General features: G+C 32.2%; 3 protein-coding genes across 5 annotated transcripts; all 3 read right to left on the bottom strand.

The window, feature by feature from the left end:
- Nucleotides 1-1,073: 1,073 nt before the first annotated feature.
- On the bottom strand, nucleotides 1,074-4,083 carry LOC105642058 (Core-2/I-branching beta-1,6-N-acetylglucosaminyltransferase family protein). Its single transcript, XM_012226741.4, has 2 exons — nucleotides 3,328-4,083; nucleotides 1,074-2,010 (listed from the first exon to the last, which is right to left on the bottom strand). The coding sequence occupies exons 1-2, from the start codon at nucleotides 3,832-3,834 to the stop codon at nucleotides 1,366-1,368; spliced, it is 1,152 nt and encodes a 383-aa protein (XP_012082131.2). The 5' UTR covers nucleotides 3,835-4,083; the 3' UTR covers nucleotides 1,074-1,365.
- A 2,667-nt stretch (nucleotides 4,084-6,750) lies between these two features.
- Nucleotides 6,751-9,044, bottom strand: LOC105642088 (glycosyltransferase BC10). The gene is made up of 2 exons (XM_012226776.4): nucleotides 8,016-9,044; nucleotides 6,751-7,480 (listed from the first exon to the last, which is right to left on the bottom strand). The coding sequence occupies exons 1-2, from the start codon at nucleotides 8,571-8,573 to the stop codon at nucleotides 6,836-6,838; spliced, it is 1,203 nt and encodes a 400-aa protein (XP_012082166.2). The 5' UTR covers nucleotides 8,574-9,044; the 3' UTR covers nucleotides 6,751-6,835.
- A 126-nt stretch (nucleotides 9,045-9,170) lies between these two features.
- On the bottom strand, nucleotides 9,171-17,937 carry LOC105642057 (Metallo-hydrolase/oxidoreductase superfamily protein). 3 transcript variants are annotated; one of them, XM_089715342.1, is made up of 13 exons: nucleotides 17,426-17,936; nucleotides 17,193-17,340; nucleotides 16,714-16,868; nucleotides 15,934-16,116; nucleotides 15,205-15,280; nucleotides 14,577-14,654; nucleotides 13,448-13,533; nucleotides 13,029-13,102; nucleotides 11,989-12,034; nucleotides 11,103-11,212; nucleotides 10,557-10,731; nucleotides 9,675-9,784; nucleotides 9,357-9,496 (listed from the first exon to the last, which is right to left on the bottom strand). In XM_089715342.1, the coding sequence occupies exons 1-12, from the start codon at nucleotides 17,684-17,686 to the stop codon at nucleotides 9,710-9,712; spliced, it is 1,467 nt and encodes a 488-aa protein (XP_089571468.1). In that variant the 5' UTR covers nucleotides 17,687-17,936; the 3' UTR covers nucleotides 9,357-9,496; nucleotides 9,675-9,709. The 3 variants fall into 3 exon arrangements, with proteins under 3 accessions (XP_089571466.1, XP_089571467.1, XP_089571468.1); XM_089715340.1 differs by lacking the exon at nucleotides 9,675-9,784 and having other exon boundaries at nucleotides 9,171-9,496; nucleotides 17,426-17,937; XM_089715341.1 differs by lacking the exons at nucleotides 9,675-9,784; nucleotides 14,577-14,654 and having other exon boundaries at nucleotides 9,171-9,496; nucleotides 17,426-17,937.
- Between the last annotated feature and the right edge of the window lie 1,094 nt (nucleotides 17,938-19,031).

Raw genomic sequence — 19,031 nt, 5'->3', positions numbered from 1 at the left:
TGTCATGCTAATAATTCTTGCATGTAGTAAAATAACAGTACTAGTTCACTGACCAAAGAAGAAATTGATGGAGAAATTAACATTTTTTATGTTTATATTGAACCCAAAAAAAAAAAACATTGAACCATTCTAACTATCATGGAGTTGATTTTTATTTTTTTTTTTAAATACATAATTTTATCCTTATATTTTACACTATTATATTCAATTCTTTTTATCTTTTTCCGTTAAAAAATCACTATTTTATATTCCTGTATTCGACGGAAAAGTTAAAAAATTAATAAAATGATAGAACAGCGTTATCGATAGAGATAAAAAATAAAGATAACACTATGTATTTTGAAAATAAAATGGTAAAGTCTTATATTTTAACAAAATATAAGGATAAAATAGTAAATTTTCCATTAAAGAACAAAGTTCACATTTTTATTTTCCCACTCCTCAATCTTGTATAATGAAATGCATGATTTGAGTTCCAAACCTCAACAACTTATACAAAGCATTAGGCAAGAATTTTGTTGCAAACAAGAAACAAATTAATATGAGAATAAAAGAAACTTGACTTTTCTTATTCTGTGATTTAATATTATACAGAATCATATAGAAGTTTACAAGAAAAAGTAGGAAATTGAATTAGTCATACCCTTAAAAAAATGAAACAGCAGATACGGTGGAGAAGTTAAAGAAGAGGAATGCATGTCTCTGAAGAAGAACGGAACTTCGGTTTGATATATCAAGAAGTGCATTAGCTAATAGACGTCTCTCTGCTTCTATCATCTTCACATTTCCCCATTGGAGAGAATTCAGTTTGCCAAGAAATTAAAGTGAAAAACTTGAAGGATGAGATTGCACTTTAGGGTTTTCGTGAAATGAAAGGATATATTTCTTGCTTTTAGTTCTTTTTCTCTCAATTAAAATATTGACAGAGAATTATGAAGCTTTTGATTCATAATTTATGTATATATATAATATAATAACGTATTTAATTTCATAATTGACGTTCCAACGTCTACATTAAATCACATATAATAATTAAAATGAGTAGTTTAACAATTAATTATATATATATAAGCTCTCCTGTATATTGTGTACTATAACATACTAAACTATAAATTCTCATATACAAAAGTGAGAGAGAGCTAGAGCTCCTTCTGAGTTCACTTGCCAAAGAAGAAATGAAAGGACAAATTAATATTTTTCATGATTATATTAAACCAAAAATAAATTAACATCGCAAAACCCTTATAGCTTTTAGGGCAATTGATTCTTTACCTCTGCACTTTTTTTTTTTTTTTTTTTTTTTACAATTTAAAGAATAAAGAATTCACTATCTTCCCCCGTCTCCCTCTTTCTCTCTTCCAATCTTTATTTATTGAAATGCATGGCTTTAGGTGCAAATCTCAACAGCCTATCCAAAGCAGTAGGCAAGAATTTCCTCGCAAACAAGAAACAAATGCTGCTGCTTTTTCCATTATACAAACATTTGCTCCCACTCCTCAGTTTCTCCAAGAACTCAACTGTCACCTCTGTTCTTATAAACCGAGTTGGATGGGGACCGCCTCGCGACCAGTCAACCCAAGTTAAACTCCTATTTGAATTCCTCTGCCAATGTTTCATGCTCACAAATGTTGGTAAATAATGTTCATCTGCATAACAATTTCCTTTGCAGTACTTTTGGAAAATAGGAAAATATTTTTGGTCTGATACAACTTCGATGGCGAGTTGTCGGTCCATTTCGAACCATTGCGAGCCTTTACGCCATTGATCAATGGTGATTTGAGGGCTCATTTGGTGATTATATCGGCCGCGGCCAACCGGACCTTCTAAGTCATACGCCTCAACAAAATTTTTGGTGGAGTTTATTAAGTAGGAGTAGATAGTGGAGAAGTTAAACAGAGGAATGCATGCCTCAGAAAGAAGAACAAAACGTTGGTTTGATATATCAAGAAGTGCATTAGCTAATAGACGTCTCTCTGCTTCTATCATATTCACGTTTCCCCATTTAACATCCTGCATTATGCATAATCATATCAATATTAACTTCAAAGAATAAGAAATAAAAGATTGGTGAAAATTGATTTTGAACACATTTACATTCTGGACAGTAGCGAGAAAACATAAATCTGAAATAAGATATAAAAGGCCACTGGGGTTATGCAAAATCACCGACCGAACTGAAAACAAGGCCACTGGGTTATGCTGCCGTGAATGATAAGTCGTACCGTGGTTTGGGTCCTCATAAAACTACCACCATTAATGCCTTGACATTTCCTTTTAGAAAATAAGATATAACACATGGGTTTTTCTTGCTTACTTTTCATCAATCAGAATGACTTGCATAGAACCAGTCACATGTATATATCACATGATGATTTTTTTTTTTTCTTTCTTTAAAATGAGGATATTCTTGGCTAAAGAAAAAATGGATAAAATAGAAATAATATTTAAAAAATCTCTATTTTGGGTAGACATGTAGAGACGGTTATAGGATGAGCAAGCAGTTCAAATTGAAACAAAACAAATCAACTTGGAATTGGCATCTGCACTAAATTGACTCAAATCAAATCAATCAGTTTTTGCATGTCGGTTTGATTTTAAGCCCAAATAATAAATTCAGTTCAAACCATATAAACCAACAAACCAAACTTCCTTCAAATAGGTGACATAACCGAATCGAAATGAGTCAGTCTCGGCCAGTGATTTTGCACAACCATAGAAAGTTTCTAGATAAGTTTCATTCATCATCAAAATCCTCTTGAATCAAAGTACACATGACTTCTACCTAACATATATTAAGTCTTTTCATTATGCAAATGCTAATTAACTAATTTACCAATTGGATTCATTTTCTAAAAAAAATATTAATTCCATATTACATTAATTCTCAATTCTTATTTAATTAATCAAATTGAATAATTGGTCCTTTTTCTTTGTGACTTACATTTTAACATATTAATGTGATGATTGTGATGAAAAGCTAATTTCCAGGACTGATTGGGAGATTGACACATGCAGCAATATATATTTATAATATTTATCACAGACAGATTATATTCTTTTAAGAAATTATTTAAATTGCTATAATTAATTAATTATCTCAAAACGCAAAATTTTCTACCTAAGTTATATAATACTATCACATGAGCTTCACTAACTACGATAAATTATAGATGAGTTTTGATAATCCAATTGCCTCTGCCTGCGACAATAAGATGTCAAGTTCAACCCCCATCATCGGACCGAGTCTAATTAACTGAAATTGGATAATAATTACAATTAAATTAACCTTAATTACGGCTAACACAAAAATGAGATTGATAAACTAACCTTACTGGGAATTCTTCTGCCATGAAAAACTGGACTTTCAGGAAATGATTCATTGTACGAAGGATTTGAATGCACATAAATTGTATACAACCCTTCATGTCCTTTAAAGAATTTCTCCCACAAAGGAGCCATTAAAACTGGACCTTTCGTCAAGAACAAGAAAGCAACTTTAGGAACTCTATCAAATGGATATTGACTAATTCTTGGACTCAATGAAGCTCTCCACAGTAATTCCTCATCTTCCATATCATGCATAGCATTTTCAGAAACCTTCAAATACTCCTTCAACCCTACACGTGGCTTTGCAGCCGTGTCCAGCGGAGGTGTTTGTGGTGTTTCTGGAGCAGTAGTAGCAGAAAGAGAGAACTGAGTTATGAGTAAATTGAATGATATGTTTTTGAGATATGAACTGAGGATTATGCCTGTGGCCAGACCACAACAGAATAAGAAGAAAAAAGAAATAAGATTTATGAGTTGCATTTGGGTATTCTTTTTTTGAGTCTTCATGTCTTTTGGATTTTGATGTTTCAAGAAAAGTTTTTTTAAAGAATGAAAAGGGTTTTTGGCTTTCTTGTTCTTTTCTTTAAGCTGAAGAGATGTCAGTTATAAAAAAAGAATGTGAGGAACCGCTAAAGGTTAGGTGTATATTAGTTAATAAAGGAAAGTATTTACTAAAGAGTAATAAAATTTATGACATTAGAAGTAATTTTGAGAATACAGAGAATCATATGAATGAAATCTCGCAAAATAATCATGATTGAGAAAAAGAAGGAAATGATGATCAAGAAAGAATTGATGGTGATGAGGTGAGATCAAAGAAGAAAGAAATTTAATTATGTACTTGACAGAAAGAGAGAAAGGAGAGAGATATGGAAATACTTGTGTGTATAATAATAAGATTGGAGAAGATAAAAAAAAAAAAAAAGCATGTGTTGATAGCTTTTTAGAACCAGAGACTTTTCTTCTTTTCTGCAACATTTTCAAAGACTTCAAAAACATACAAACAAACAAACAATTATCGATTTCCTAGTTGCACCCTTACTTTAAGCCATTAACCAAAAATTTTTCATATACATTAATTAGTTTGAATTGGTAGTTTTCTAGATAAGACTTATATTAATTATTATGCATAATATTATTTCTTTTAAATTAAATTTTTTCAAGAAAAAATTTCACATATATAATTTATGAGTTCTATATAATGAATCGCAATGAAATATAATATAATATAATCAAATTTATTTTCTTAGTATAATATTTAAATTGAAAATACATCTACACCCTATTTGACAACATCTCTTGAGGTAATGTGTTGTATTTTGACAAAGGTTAAAACACAATTTTTATTATTATATAGGAGTATTTAAAATTCAGAGAAGTGGATTATGAATCGCTATTATCTTAACTGACAGTTATTAAAATAAATAATTTTGATTAATAGACTCTTGATTATATTTTCTTATATTTCTTCAATGGCTCACCAAACAGAACTTTGGTGTAGTTTTTTCCACTTTAAATATGTCAAAAAAAAAATATTAACAAAAATAAATAATAAACTGGAAGTAGCAATTCTGTGGACAAAAGCAGCCATATGTATTCAGCTGTGGGCTGACTAAATGGACTTTGAATAAAAATGGTAAGAAGTGGTAATAAAGAAAGAAATGAAGCCGCCAGTTAATACTAGCTTTGCATGAAAGAAAGGAATTCTAAAATGGGAAAAAGACATGAGTGGACCAATGCTTTACGTGTCGACTTGCTCCATTCCTTTTCTGGATGAAACGAAACAGAAGAATCCTCATTGGCACACACGGTTTAAAGCCAAGAAAATATATATATATTTTTTATATTTCTTTCTTCGTTTTCATAGTTCTCCCCAGCCCCGGGATAGGGGTACTCACTTAATCCAACGAATCAAATTGAAAAATCTAAATTTTAATTTAATTGAAAGTATTTTTATAGTAATAGAGTTCAAAAGAATAATATAAAGAAGGAATTAAAATAGTCCGAATCAAATAAGCTGTTTGGGACATAAAAATAAATTCAATTAGTGATATATGGTAACTGAACCCAAAATCGAAAATCAAACGAATTTTTAAAATATCTTTATGGGATCTAACTGAAATAAATCAATTTGATTTGATTTTTAGTTTGAAATCGATGATTGCTTACACCTAGTCGATCTAGTCGAGGGTGATTCAATTCATTTCTATTTACTTAACTGGAAGAGTGGACTGAAAAAATAAAATTTTTTAAATTTTTAAGAGGAAAACATAATTTTTATTATATTAATGGTTACAAATAATTTTTATAAATTTCTAAGACTGACCCTTTCCGAGGCTAAGTCTGGTACCCAACCAGAAAAAAAAAAAAAAAAAAAAAAAGGCCACACTGTAAAAAATATGAATAATTAAGAAATGATTATGGAAAATTGAGAAATTAAGAAATTTCCATGAAAGTAAACGTAATTGTGGTTTCCAGAAATGTCGGAGTAACTGTCGGAATTTGAAAAATCGGATTTTTCTAGAAATTACTCCAATTAATTTGTCCCAAAAGATGGGGCAAACTTCTAACTCTTTGCTTCTTTGTCCACTATCTAATCAAAGGCCAGTTATGTTCTCTTCTCTTTTCTTTTCTTTTTTTTTTTTTCCCCCTAACTAATTGCTTGGTAGACGTAACTGCATCTAACGTAAAATGGGATTTATTTTCCATATTTTTTTCAAAAGATATTTTCCATATATTCAAATGAACATTATGTTTAATTAAAACAGTTTCACTTATAATATCTTTTCAGCTTCTTTTAAAGGAAGAAAAGAGGATTTGGGATAGCTGGAATTTGGTCCTTCGCTCCCCTCTTTTTTCTCCTCTCATTTTCACCGTTCCTTTTGGTTATTTGTCTACGTTAAAGCTCTATTCGGTAAAATACTATCTTAACCTCTAAAAGATTAATTCAAATGTAATATTATCGAACACTATAAAAAATAATATTTAGCATTTTGAACTGGTTAAAACGCTAAAAACTACTTAAAAAGTTATTGCCGAACACGATCCAAATATGAATTGTAGCTAGTTTATTGTTTGTATTTTTACTTACTTGAAATTGAGAGAGCCTAATTATTAATTATGTTATGATAGCTGATATAATTAGAAATTAGTGGATCAATCTCTTGAACTAGTTAAAGAGTATAAAAAAAATTAATTTCTTTAATTGTTCAACTCCACTTATTTTTTTAAAGAAATTATTATCATGCATTGAATCTAAAATCTAAATCAATAAAAAAAGGCAGTTTTGTGAAAAATTGAACCTTAATCCATCTGTAAAATAAGATTAATTTCCAAATATAGTGTAATCCTACAATATGAAAATTCTGAAATTTTCTCTCCACTAAAATTGTATTTATTGATTTTAGGAGTTGATTTCCTTGATTAATATAAAATTATACACTAGCTACGATATTATTAGAACAAATATTATAATGTTATTGTAATAATAAAACCAATAAAAAATGCCCTAAGAGCTGAAACCAAGCAATGCTGGAGCTATCCTTAGCAAGGGCTGAAGAGCACTAGAGTGAAATTTTCTTGCAAAAAGGAAGCAAACTGTGGTCATGGCCCCATTATAGCTACAGTTAAACCCATTCCTAATCCAATTCAAAAATGCTTCAGACACATCCTTTTTCACATAATTTCTAGGGTGAGGCCCCCCTAAAGACCAATCAACCCAAGTAATGCTCCTATTTGAGTTCAATTCAGGACAAATTTTGGTCACAAGAGTTGGGAAGTAATGTTCATCCATATAACATGGAGGCTTGCAATAGTCTCTAAAAATAGGATAGTATTTCACATCGGACACTATCTTTCCAGTGAGCTTCCGGTGAATTTCAAACCATTGGGAACCTTTACGCCAATCGGACAATGTCACGGTTGGCCACAGCCGCTTGTTGTAGCGGCCACGGCCAGCACGACTTGGATCATCATATGAGGCTAGGAAGCTTTGGTTGGAGTTGATTAGGTAATTGTAGATTGTGGTAAAATTGAAGATAGGAATACATGTCTCAGATAGTAGTACAAATCTTTCATTTGAGAAGTCTAACAGAGCATTGGCTAATAATCGTCTTTCAGCATCTACCATTGTTGCTTTTCCCCATTCAACTTGCTGCAATAAACTCAATATCCATATATGAAAAGTTCATATGGTTAAAAATATTAAATCGATGAAATAATGCAGTGTATTTTAGTTGTTCTATTAACTGGTAACTGTTTAATTATGGGTTTAAATTAGAAATTTTTGGTAAAAATAATTGTTTAATTGGTTGTTTAATCTAAAATGACAAAAAATGGGATTAGTTGTTTAATTAACTGAATTCAGAAGACAAAAAAATGTATAGCCGTTCAAAAAATTTTTAATTAAAAGTTGAATGCTTCTTATTTTTATATGATCAAGAATTATATTAGAGAATTAGAGAAAATAATCTGTTTCTTTATATGATCAAGAATTATTTTATATGACATTTCTTTATATGTTTCTTTTTTTACAATTATATTTTAGAATTATAAAAATAATCTGTTTAAACAATCAGAATTTGCCTAAATAATCTCTTTGACCTAATTATAGAAAATAGGTTTGTCTATATGCAAGAGCTTACTAACTCTTTAGGAAAAATAAAAGAAAGAAGAAGCAAATTTCTGACCTGGCTTGGTATCCTGCGGTTATGGAAAACCGATGACTGTGATGGTTCAAAAGTGAATTCTGGTGATGTATGAACATAAATTGAGTAGAGACCTTCTTGTCCTTTGAAGAACCTCTCCCAGAGTGGTGCTAGAGGCAAACTTCCCTTTGTCAAAAACATAAATGCAACCTTTGATGTACGATTATAAGGGTATTCATCAATTCTTGGCACCATTGATGCACGCCAAAGCAGCTCTTTATCTTTCATTGAATGCCATATCTCCATAGGAGCAATCCAGTCTCTTAAACTTCCACTTTTTACTGGAAATTGGATTGATGGAGATAAAGATGAGTTGCAGATAGAATATGAGAATGGTGACCAAGATGCTAGAGGAGCAAATGTGTCCAGTTGAGGAAGATATGAATCTTCTGTAACCATATATTTCTTGAAATGAATATTAACAAACATTCCAAGAATTGCCACAAATGATGCCATTGATAAACATAGTACTAATGTAATTGTGACACGAAGACTACATTTGGCATCTTTTACGAACGCGACAATCTTGCACTGTTTCATCTTCCTTCACTACCTTGTAATATTTTACAAGCGAGAAAAAAAGTGCTGTTTCATTCAGACAAACTGGGGATTTTAAAGCCAAGAACCCAAAGAGTAATTATGGTAAAGAAAAGGGTAAGCACATGAGAAGTGCCAGGATGAGGAGGATTAATAGTGTGATTATCAGCTGTGATTAGGTTTTGTTAGAAATAATTAATCACAAGTTACATATATTACTGCTATTTGCATGGAACGTTACCCAGTAAAAGAAAAGCTAGTAAAAGTCATGAGTTTCTTGCTCCGGACACCACACCAGTGAGTAAATAAAGTACAGGGTAAATAATTTTATAGTTTAGTTACAAAATCCTTTCTATTATGTAATTGGCATCCTTGCCATAAAAACTAGTATCCATCTTGAATTTACTGTTTATTTAAACATTAATAAATAATTTTGCAAGCATAGTAAAACTTTTTATAATTGTTGTGTTTAATGTGAAAATTCAGTCAAATTTGGTAATAATCCTCCTCTAATTTCTTATGGGCGTTCTCTGCATTTTCTGGGTAAGTTTACCACTCTAGTTGGATCAAAGGCAAACTATCCACGATGAGACTATAAAATTCGTGAATGACCAAAGTCCTTATTTATATTCTGTAAAGAAAATATTGACAACCATTTACTATTGTAGAATGCTTACATGAATGTTATATTGCATTTAGGATTGCAATAAACCTGACCAATTGGCCTCTACCTGTCTCAATCCTAATTAGGTTTTGTATTTAACCGAGTACAGCACAGCAAAGCTAGCCACTGATCCAGCAATAAGTAATTTAAGTGTGCTTAACTTCTTAAACCTTGACAGAAACCTGCTAGTTAGGTATGCCCACGCCCATCTGGCCAAAAAATGCAGACCACAAGTTCTTTGGAATTTCTGAACTGAAAAGTCCTGCAGAATACATTGCACTAGTCATAAATCCCACAGTCAGAGTGTATATATATACTCTACAATTCATATCAATATTTTGCTTGCAGGAAGTGAAATTAGTATAGGTGTGAAAATAATTGCATGGAAATTTATGGTCTATATGGTTGATAAGTAAGGAAAATTAGGGAAGTAATCCAACCTAGGAAACGTGCTGAACAGGAACAGCAGTTTTCCTTACTTGGGCTGAAATTTACCCAAGTCATCAACAAATGAAACCACGCTGCAGTTGTAAGTATCTAATGAAAAGCCCTGCGCTCTCTCAGAAGAATTGTTGCAGAAAAAGAGGAATATGTCATTGGCATATGAATGCTTGAAACATGTACTCATTTAAGTTAGTAACTTTGGAAATTGAAACAGCCTCAACATCATTATTCTATACAGTAATTGTTTCACCAAATTGTCCAACACAAGAAATTGCTGTGATTATATGGTCCAGGAGCATTTCACGCAAAATATTTATATTATACTCTACATACATGATAATAGTAGGAAACTGAGGTAATAAATGTACGCTAAGGTGGCCCCATGTAATGTTGAATTTAGAAGCTGAAGGGACAAAACATAAAGAGACATGTTTCATTGAATAACATTTGCCCCATGCACGTAAAATCCAGTGATAAAGCAGGAAAAGGGACAAATACTTTTCTCTAGGGTTATAATTGTATCAGAATATTATAGGCCTAATTATTGCTTAAATTATGTTCGATATAGTAATCCAAGGTCACAGCTCATGACCTTCTTTTTTAACCACAGAAACACCCCCCAGCCCCAACTCCCCAAAACCAACAGTGTGTCTTTCTCCCTGACATTGAGTGGGACAGGTTGCAAAAATCATTTGGATATTTCCTATGCAAACCCACCTCTACTTTTCCTACATAAGTGACTTCTTTTGAAAGAGCTGGTACTAGTAACCAATAAATAAATTAACCAGTCAAAAGCATTGAACAAGCTGTATGCTTTCAGACAAAACTTGTTATTTGCTAGAAGAAAAACTGTAACATAAAAAAATACCAGATACTACCTTTGGTAACTTATTTTGCTGCACCAAATGATCCATATGAAGCCGCACATTTGATGCAGCAGCAATCCAAGCCCTGCGATCAACCTCAAAATAAACACTGGCAACTATGTCAATTAAGGTCTTTGCTCCATTTTCTATAGCTTTCAGGATAGCTGCTTCTCTACTTCTGCGGTTCCTGTGATAGATAAAATTCCAGTATCAGCATCAAGTAATTGATAATCATGTTAATACATGCAGTGTGATTCAGTGAGTTAGAGACACAGTTAGTAAAATAATAAGACTATTAGCCCAGTCACACAGCAGTGAACCACAAATGATTGCACAGATTCACGTCCATCTCTTGTATAAGCTTGCACGACTAGCCCAAACTTGATAAATGTATTATTTTTTGGAAAAAAAGGTCCAGCCAGAAAATTTATTGGCAAAAAAAAAATGCTTGACAAAGACTAAGTTCCAAAATCTTATGATTGGTGAATCTCAATACATGTCCAGCCAAAAGCAGGATCCATTTAGTTTCATAGAAGAAAGAAAGCAATTTTTCCTTACTTGAGATATGCACAAAGCATGTTCTTGGGCCACAGATTGACTCTCCCATGCATTGGGATCAAAACATGCGGTGCAACCTCAATAAATTTGTATGTTGACTGGAAGTAATCCTGCATAAACAATAAAACTTTCACAAACTTCTGAGATGGTGGAGGATAAATTGAATATAAATACAAATGAATTCAAATGATATTAATTCTTTGATAATTTTTTTATTTAGTTTTATTTTTCATTATGCAATCCTATATGATTTCTAGAGCAACTACTGCAGTTCTTATGAAATGAAGGGGTTTACAATTACAATTACAACTGCAGCCAAGCTAAAATAGACATTCATAGACCCGACTTATCTACAGACATGAAGTTAAGACTTTCCTTTTCCCCCAACTTCAGTAGGTGTACTAACACACTGGATGAACTTAGAGGTACTGCGGGATATTTCTACTTGGTGCTATGAGATTCTAAATCCACAACATAACCCTTGCTGACAGCAATATGATAAACTTTCAGAAAAATGATTTCTAATGTCTTCTTTTCAAAAGGTAGTGCCACCCCAACTACCCTCCTGCTCTAGAAGGCCTAGAATTCCATTCCTATTCTGACCTCCACCCGACACAGAATGTAATTATTCTCTATGTCAAATCACATCCACAATTCCTCATCCTTTCCAACTAAATTTAATAATGTAATCTGCTTCTGTCTTCAGAAAATATAAAAAAGTCTAAATCTAATAGTCATTCTTTTGTCAAATGCCATTTTATAAGAAAGAAAATTTGCAACCTATAATAATACAAAAGATAGCATAGGAAATGATTCTTGCTAGCATTTTGCATACAAAAGAATAACATAATAACATAATATCATTAGGCCTTTTTTATCTACTTACAGCCATATTCCCACCAGAAGTAACATCCAGGACAGCACTTCCTTGACTGCAACAAACCAATAAATACATTAGGAATGCAATCCCTGGATTATAAGAGGAAAGGACTGATAACAAAAACTAAAAAGTTAGCCAATTTTTCAAAGGGATTGGGAGAGAAGGTAAGAAAAGTTTGGTTAAACCCATTCCAAATATGACATCATCTCAACTATTTGTCACATATATTTTTGCAATTTAATTCATTAGCAAATAAAGCATGCTTTATATTTCACATCAGAATCGAATCATAGGACTTCTAATTGCATTAATAAATAAATCATGATGTGTATGCCATATCAGGATCAAATTATAAGCCATGTAACACAAAAAGATGTGATGTTGACATAGGACACATTCCCTTCTGCATAACCTGAATTTTATGCTTTGCTTATGTACACAAACAATAAATGGGACTTGAAACCTGAAACAAAAAAGGAGAAGCGTACTCTGACACTTGAGGTACCCAAATCCTTTCAAGTCTTGTGAATAAATATCATCACAAATTTGGGTTTCACAAGTCTTCAAAGGAATTGTTCATGGCTGTTTGCTTATTTATCATGTAAATCAAAGATCAGTAAAACACACTTTTTTCTCACACATAATTATAGACTATACTGGCTAGACACATGCTAAGAATCCTGGTTTGCATTAATTTGCTTTACACATATACAAACACAAAACAAAAACGATGCATGATAACATAAAGTGTGCCAGCATGAGCCATCCTGCATTGTGGGCTCTAAAGAGGGTCAAATGTACATCACATTTCCCATGCATTGCTAGGAGGCTGTTTTGTGGTTCGAACCCTGTGGCCTCTAGGTCATAACAGAACAACTCTACCACACCAGGGATCACCCCTCATACATAAATATTAAAATCTGGTCTCTTTGACCCCACATAATTATTGTTTCCTACAATAGAAATATAACTAATTCTTGCATCATTGATTTTCTTGATCAAATGATTTAGTCTGCCCGCGCAGTGAGTTTTCTAAATAATCTTACCCCACGCAATGATCCCCCACAATCAATGAGTGAGTACTGACATGCAGCAGTCCCACATGGCCATCTGTATGCCCCTGGGTAAAAGACAAGACTATATTTAGAGCCATAGTTAAAATTTTTTTTTTTTTTCAAGGGATAAGTAGCAAAATCATATATAAAATTATGTATGAAAAACACCGAACGTGACTAATCAAATTAAATTTAATAGGCCATAAGTCTTTTTTATTTCATCAGTACATAGACAATAGGATTTTCAACCATATTATGCTCACAGCTCGCATAATATTTTCTCAAATTTCCCAAAGAAGAAATATAATTTTTCCCAACCAAATAATCTCTTACGGTATCCATAATACAAAAAAAAAAAAAAAAAAAAAAAAAAAAAAAAAAAAAAAGACAACAAAAAATGCAAGACTCACTGGAGCAAAAATGACTTTCAGCCTTTGACCACCAATGCAAATGTCTTCCCCGCCAGAAACTGATGTATAGCCAAGAGACCAATCATCTGCCATCAAATGAAATCCATCCACAAAATGAATGAAATTAGGACATTATATTTAACAAACTGAGCTGAAGTAAATTCAAGAATTTCTATGCTCAGACAACAAAATTAACTATTTAATTATTTTTTATAGGCCTGATGACCAAAAAAATTCAAAACATTTGCGTGTATATTTTCAATTTTAGAAAATTCTTTCAAGTTTAGCCTAATTTGAAGCATTCTTAACAATTTCAACCAGTTGATTCAAAATGCCAATAAAAAAAATAAAGAAAATTCTGTGCTGGTTCAAATAAAAAAATATTTTTAATTCCTTTCCACCATTCCCCCCCCCCCCCTTCTCTCTCTCTCTCTCTATTCCAACCCTGAATTCCATCTCTCTCCCCTTCTACCCCTACCCGTACCCCTTCCCTATTCTCACAAACAACCTGAGCCCTCTCTCTCACTTATAAATTTTTGGGAAAAAAAAAATGCACTAGTGAGGTAGAAAAAAGAGAAAGAAAGGGAAACAAGACAAGTCAAGCTTTTCAGACAGTTGCCAATTCCAATTACTGGCATAGCAAAGTGAAACTTTCGTGATACTGGAAGACGTCCAATAGGACATTTTGGCCAGTAGTTCTATTGGAAAATCAAAAGAGAGTAAGATCAGGAAAAACAGAGGTAAATCTTTAAAGCTTCAATCTGGGGATGGAGCTGGATTTTAGCTTGTGAATGGTAAGGGGGGATAGTTTCCATTGCTTCCAACTAACAATGCTAGTAGTGGGCATATTACTTATTCATTTTATTTGTCACAGTCAACTGGCGAAAATTGTTATCAATATCTCAAGTCCAGCTAAAATTAAAAAGGCATGCATGCAAGCAGATTTTTAGATATATTTTTTTTTGTCGTCTGCCTTCTTGTAAGATAAAACATCTACAATTAGAATTGGTTCCAAAACATATTCAAAAAAGAGTACCCTTACAGACATGACACTTCAACGTTGTCACAAAATGGTTCGTCACTATTATCAGAGGCCAAAGGTAAAGTCAAAGTTGATAATAATTAAAACCTTTCCCAATGCGCCACATGGTATTTTCATGTGCTAATAAAGTAGCATCAGGATTGCATTTTTGAATGATAGAAAGACCTGAAACAAACATGAACTAGTAAATTATAATGAGTACGATAATGCATGGCTTACAAAATTTGGATCTTGATAAAGATATGTAACCTGGAATCAAACAATTATATAAGTAAATATCTTAAAGGAAGTCAATTTTCCTGCATTTGATATCACCACTTCATGGACTTGTACTGTTCATCAATCACACTTGCGCCGTGGACAATATTTTTCTAATCATGTAGCAGATAAGTTTTAAGAATTATATTATAGAGGAGAACAGAAACTCCAGACCCATTACAAGTAGAAGCAGACTAAGAAACCTAAAAATGCTTGCGAACTAAGCCTTCTCTTACTTGTACAAAAGAAATCTTGTATTATTTGGTTGTGACCTTGAAGCTTAGTGGAATAGGCCTCATTAGAAAATGAAAGGAGGTAACTTAAGCTCCAGATCCAAAATGGGGCAAGCAACAGACAGACATTTATTGAATTGTAGCGCTAACTATTGTCATGTACCTTAGCTGGGAAAAATACAGCTAAGTCTTATCATGAGTTAAAATAATTACAATAGTCTTACCATCAACATGATCATGATGGTGATGGGTAATAAAGATGACCAACTTTCTGGGCAGAGCAGTGACAATTTTCAAGAGCTGACCAAATAAAAAAAAACACATTGATAAAGTTTAAAAATTAAATAATAAGAGTAGCAAGAATAAATTATTAAGCCACTGCAAGAAATTTGAGTGATTAATAAACACCTTGTGTAAGAAGATAAACAAAATGAAAACAGAGATCCACACAATGACCGCCTCGTCATGGTAATTAAGCTGGCTTGGAATACTATGCGAAGTTCTCATTTTATCCCTTTCTAAGTTGGGTAGTGTAGAATAAGTTTGGAATAACTATGAGCTGAAAAACTAGTTTCCAGACATCACACTATAGCCTGCAAAATATTTTGATTTTATGATATGCCTATTACAAAATTAAAAAAAGATGTATTTTCTTATTAGGTCCTTTGCAAAAATGAGATCATGAAAATCTACAGTAAATGGTTTGGTCAAGGGTACATAATTTCAGAATAGGATCTAGCAAAATTTTGGTCTAACAATTACAGTCTTACAGTTCCATTGAGCTTATATCCTAGATACAATCACCATAATATGTCAAGAAAAAGGTGTTATCTAAAGATATATTAGTATCTAAATTTTCAGAGAAATCAGTCGGTAACATGTCTGAGAAAAATGTGACTTGAACAGAAATCATTTATTCATTGGAGAGGTGCTCTAGGAACGAACCGACATACCTCTCCATGAAAATCAGCAAGACATCCTGGGTCCACTATCAATGCATTGCCACAAGCTACAGGACTATAATCTCCACTTTCATTTGAGACATTTTGAGGTGCAAATACAACCAAGTTTGTCGTATGGAATGGTTTTGCTGTCCTACTTCCCATAGGCACGAGGATAACACCAGGAGGGTATTCCTGAAAATGAGAGTTAACGTCATTTCTGCAAAGAGCAGTTGACATTTAAAACATGAATGTATCAACAGCAAATATGAGATGAGATTTTCTTCAGAAGGACAGATCTTCATAACAAAGCTCAGAAATAAAGATATCTAAAAGTCAAATCATTAGTTAAATGTCAAGGTGCATCCGATTAAATTCTGTTTCCTAAACAATATCTGCCCAGTTCAAAGAGGAAAATATCAGAATAAGGCACACCAAAGGCAGGTTTACAGATCAAGCATTGCTATAGAATAGACTGGTCAACATTGTTTAGCAAACCACTTTATTTTCAATACGACAAGATCAAACAAATTAAAAGTATGTTTTTCTCCTGCAGTTTAAGGTTGCTGTTAAATACTTACTTGGAAATAGCTGAATTCTAAAAATGTGGAAGAAATCAACTGAATGAAATTGAAAAATGTCCAAATGAAACTATTGTTTTTTCTTCTTCTACTTTCCTTTTTTTTTCCATTTACTATTAAAATCAAAAAAATTAAAACAATAAATAAGCAATATAAAATCAATCCAATCTCAGAAATTATGCCTCTGCTTCCATAAATACATCAAGCAAACCTGGTGCTTCAAGATGGTAAGAAGTTTTGGCTGTGGAGATTGTGTCGAGTCATTTATAACACCAAGCACCACCGAAGGTCCCACACGATCGCTACTTGGCTTCACATCCAGAAGCCCATTTAGACAGCTCTGGACAGACATCCACTTACATATTTCTGCATATATAATTATGTTTGTTTCCAAATTAGTTGCATGTTCCTTCTGAAGGAGAATTAAACCAACAGCTAAAATAACAAATTCAAATATTTTTAAAGTGATTGCAATAATATATTGAAAAATAAGGACAAGATTCCTCCTGTCTATATTGTGATGACAATCACAATATTGAAATAGCCTCCTTTCAAAAGGAAGACATGGCATGGTTCCAATATATCGTTTGGTGATACCATCATCATAAATAGGACCTTTATTGGTTTCCAATGTGAAATAAGATAAACATTTATAACAAATTCACTAGCATTTTTTTGCTATAAACAGACCTGGTAAACTTTCATTCCCAATTGCCAACTTTCCCGTAACATAAATCGTATGAACAGGCAATCCTGGTCCAAACTCAGCTTCCTCTACAAACTTGAAAAGTCTCCAGTCTACTCCATCAACTGCCTTAATCCCCACTTGCTCTAATACCTTCGTATAACCAATGACAAAATTAAAAACAATAATAATGATAATAACACGCACAGCAAGTACAGAGTTAAACTCTTTAAAATACCCTACTAATAGCCGAATCAGTGTCGTATTTTTTCAAATTGATCTTCTCCAAAAGAGATTCGACACCTTCAATTACAATTCCAGGCACCAGTTCTTCCTCTAGAAGGTTCAATTTGGTTGATGGCAAGTCCCAGAGATCAGAATCAACGAATGAGTCATATTCTTCATGGCCGAATTTAGGAGGAGGGGTTTGTTTGACAAGGAGAAATTCGGTTTCATTCAAGTTGTTTTTGATTACTAAAGCAAGATTGTAAGCGGCCATGTTTGCTTTGGGAGTATCAAAGTGAGATAGTCTTCAGGATTTTAAAGAAATGGAGCATTTAGGGATTGCACTGAAACAACGGCGAATTAGGTGGGAATTTATGGGACTGTCAGTGCCAATATCAGATTAGTGTGAAGGTCTCTGCAAATGTAATGGTGAGCTGAAGAAGGGAATTAAGTGAAAGTGGACAAATGGCGGGTTCCGTACTTCGGTTAGCAGTGCCGTTATTTTCAATTTCCGGCTAGAAAATGTTAATGCCAAAACGTGATTTTGTATTAATATTTATGTTAGAATTATCCATTTATCTTTTTTTAAAAAGGAATTATTCATTTATCTTATTATATAGAAACAAATAATTCATTTCAAATTTTTACTTTCTTCATAAATATTTTCAACACATTTAGCATGATATGTCGCACATTGAAATCAAATTACTATCCCAATATCAAATTCAGATTACAGAAAATATATTACATTAAAAATTGTGTTTTCATAGAGATAAATTTTAATGCAGATTGACTTACTGATTTACTTCTTCTTTTGATTTCACTTTTCATATTCATGATCATTCTCCTAACTTCTTAAATTGCTCATGATGTAGCTAAGTTTTTTACTCTAGATTGTGTAATTTTTAGGTTTATTTTATCTTATTATCTATAAAAAAAATAATAAATCTTTTTTTTTTCCTAATAAAAAATATTTCTTTTTTCTTTTTTCTAATAGAAGTTAAGGGGAAGAGGAATAACATCACAAAATTTTACGAACCTATTATATGTAACGTAACGGTAATGGTCTCGAAGTAAGGTGGATCCTACGAATCTACTATATCTAGTAGTATCAGAAATGTAGCACAATAATTTAATATTTATATTATTTGGTGTTTCATGAAATATTATTAATCGTAATGTTTGATATTTAATAACAATTAATTAAATATTTTTAAATTATTTTATATTCAACAGCTAATCAAATAATTATTTTGTCTGAACACATTTACTTTAAATTACTATATAAACGATTACTCGTTAATTATTAATATCTTAGTGCTACTATTGCCAAAAAAAACTTTATTAGATCAGAAATTTTTAAATCTTTTATGCATTGTCAATAATAAAACTGAAACACCCCGTAATTTTATTTTCAAAAATTTAGAATTTTTATTAAATCAAAAATCCGAATGTTGACGGTATGGGCTGTAAATACCAAACAATTTTAATTTGAGCCCAAATTTGCCAATTGGGCCCAAGCCCAAACATATTCTATTGGAAATTCCGATTCGAGAACCTTTAAATTTCCCGAGAAATAATATAAAACTCTATCAATATGATTAATATTAATTAAATGG

This window comes from Jatropha curcas, chromosome 10 (assembly GCF_041381405.1).
Source record: "Jatropha curcas cultivar XTBG-Jc1 chromosome 10, XTBG_Jcur_1.0, whole genome shotgun sequence".
NCBI lineage: Eukaryota > Viridiplantae > Streptophyta > Magnoliopsida > Malpighiales > Euphorbiaceae > Jatropha > Jatropha curcas.
Note: the sequence above shows the minus strand (reverse complement) of the source record. Positions and strands in the feature narration are given on the sequence as shown.

Bases quoted from the DNA above. Each gene is read 5' to 3' on its own strand.
- LOC105642058 (XM_012226741.4), bottom strand. From the start codon at position 3,834: ATGAAGACTCAAAAAAAGAATACCCAAATGCAACTCATAAATCTTATT. The intron at 2,011-3,327 runs GTTAGTTTATCA...TGCATAATGCAG, and splicing joins GCAGAAGAATTCCCAGTAAG to GATGTTAAATGGGGAAACGT.
- LOC105642088 (XM_012226776.4), bottom strand. From the start codon at position 8,573: ATGAAACAGTGCAAGATTGTCGCGTTCGTAAAAGATGCCAAATGTAGT. The intron at 7,481-8,015 runs GTCAGAAATTTG...AGTTTATTGCAG, and splicing joins ACCGCAGGATACCAAGCCAG to CAAGTTGAATGGGGAAAAGC.
- LOC105642057 (XM_089715340.1), bottom strand. From the start codon at position 17,686: ATGGCCGCTTACAATCTTGCTTTAGTAATCAAAAACAACTTGAATGAA. The intron at 16,117-16,713 runs GTTTGCTTGATG...TCTCATTTTCAG, and splicing joins TTACCATCTTGAAGCACCAG to GAATACCCTCCTGGTGTTAT. The intron at 11,213-11,988 runs GTAAGTAGATAA...TTGTTTATGCAG, and splicing joins CTTCTGGTGGGAATATGGCT to GATTACTTCCAGTCAACATA.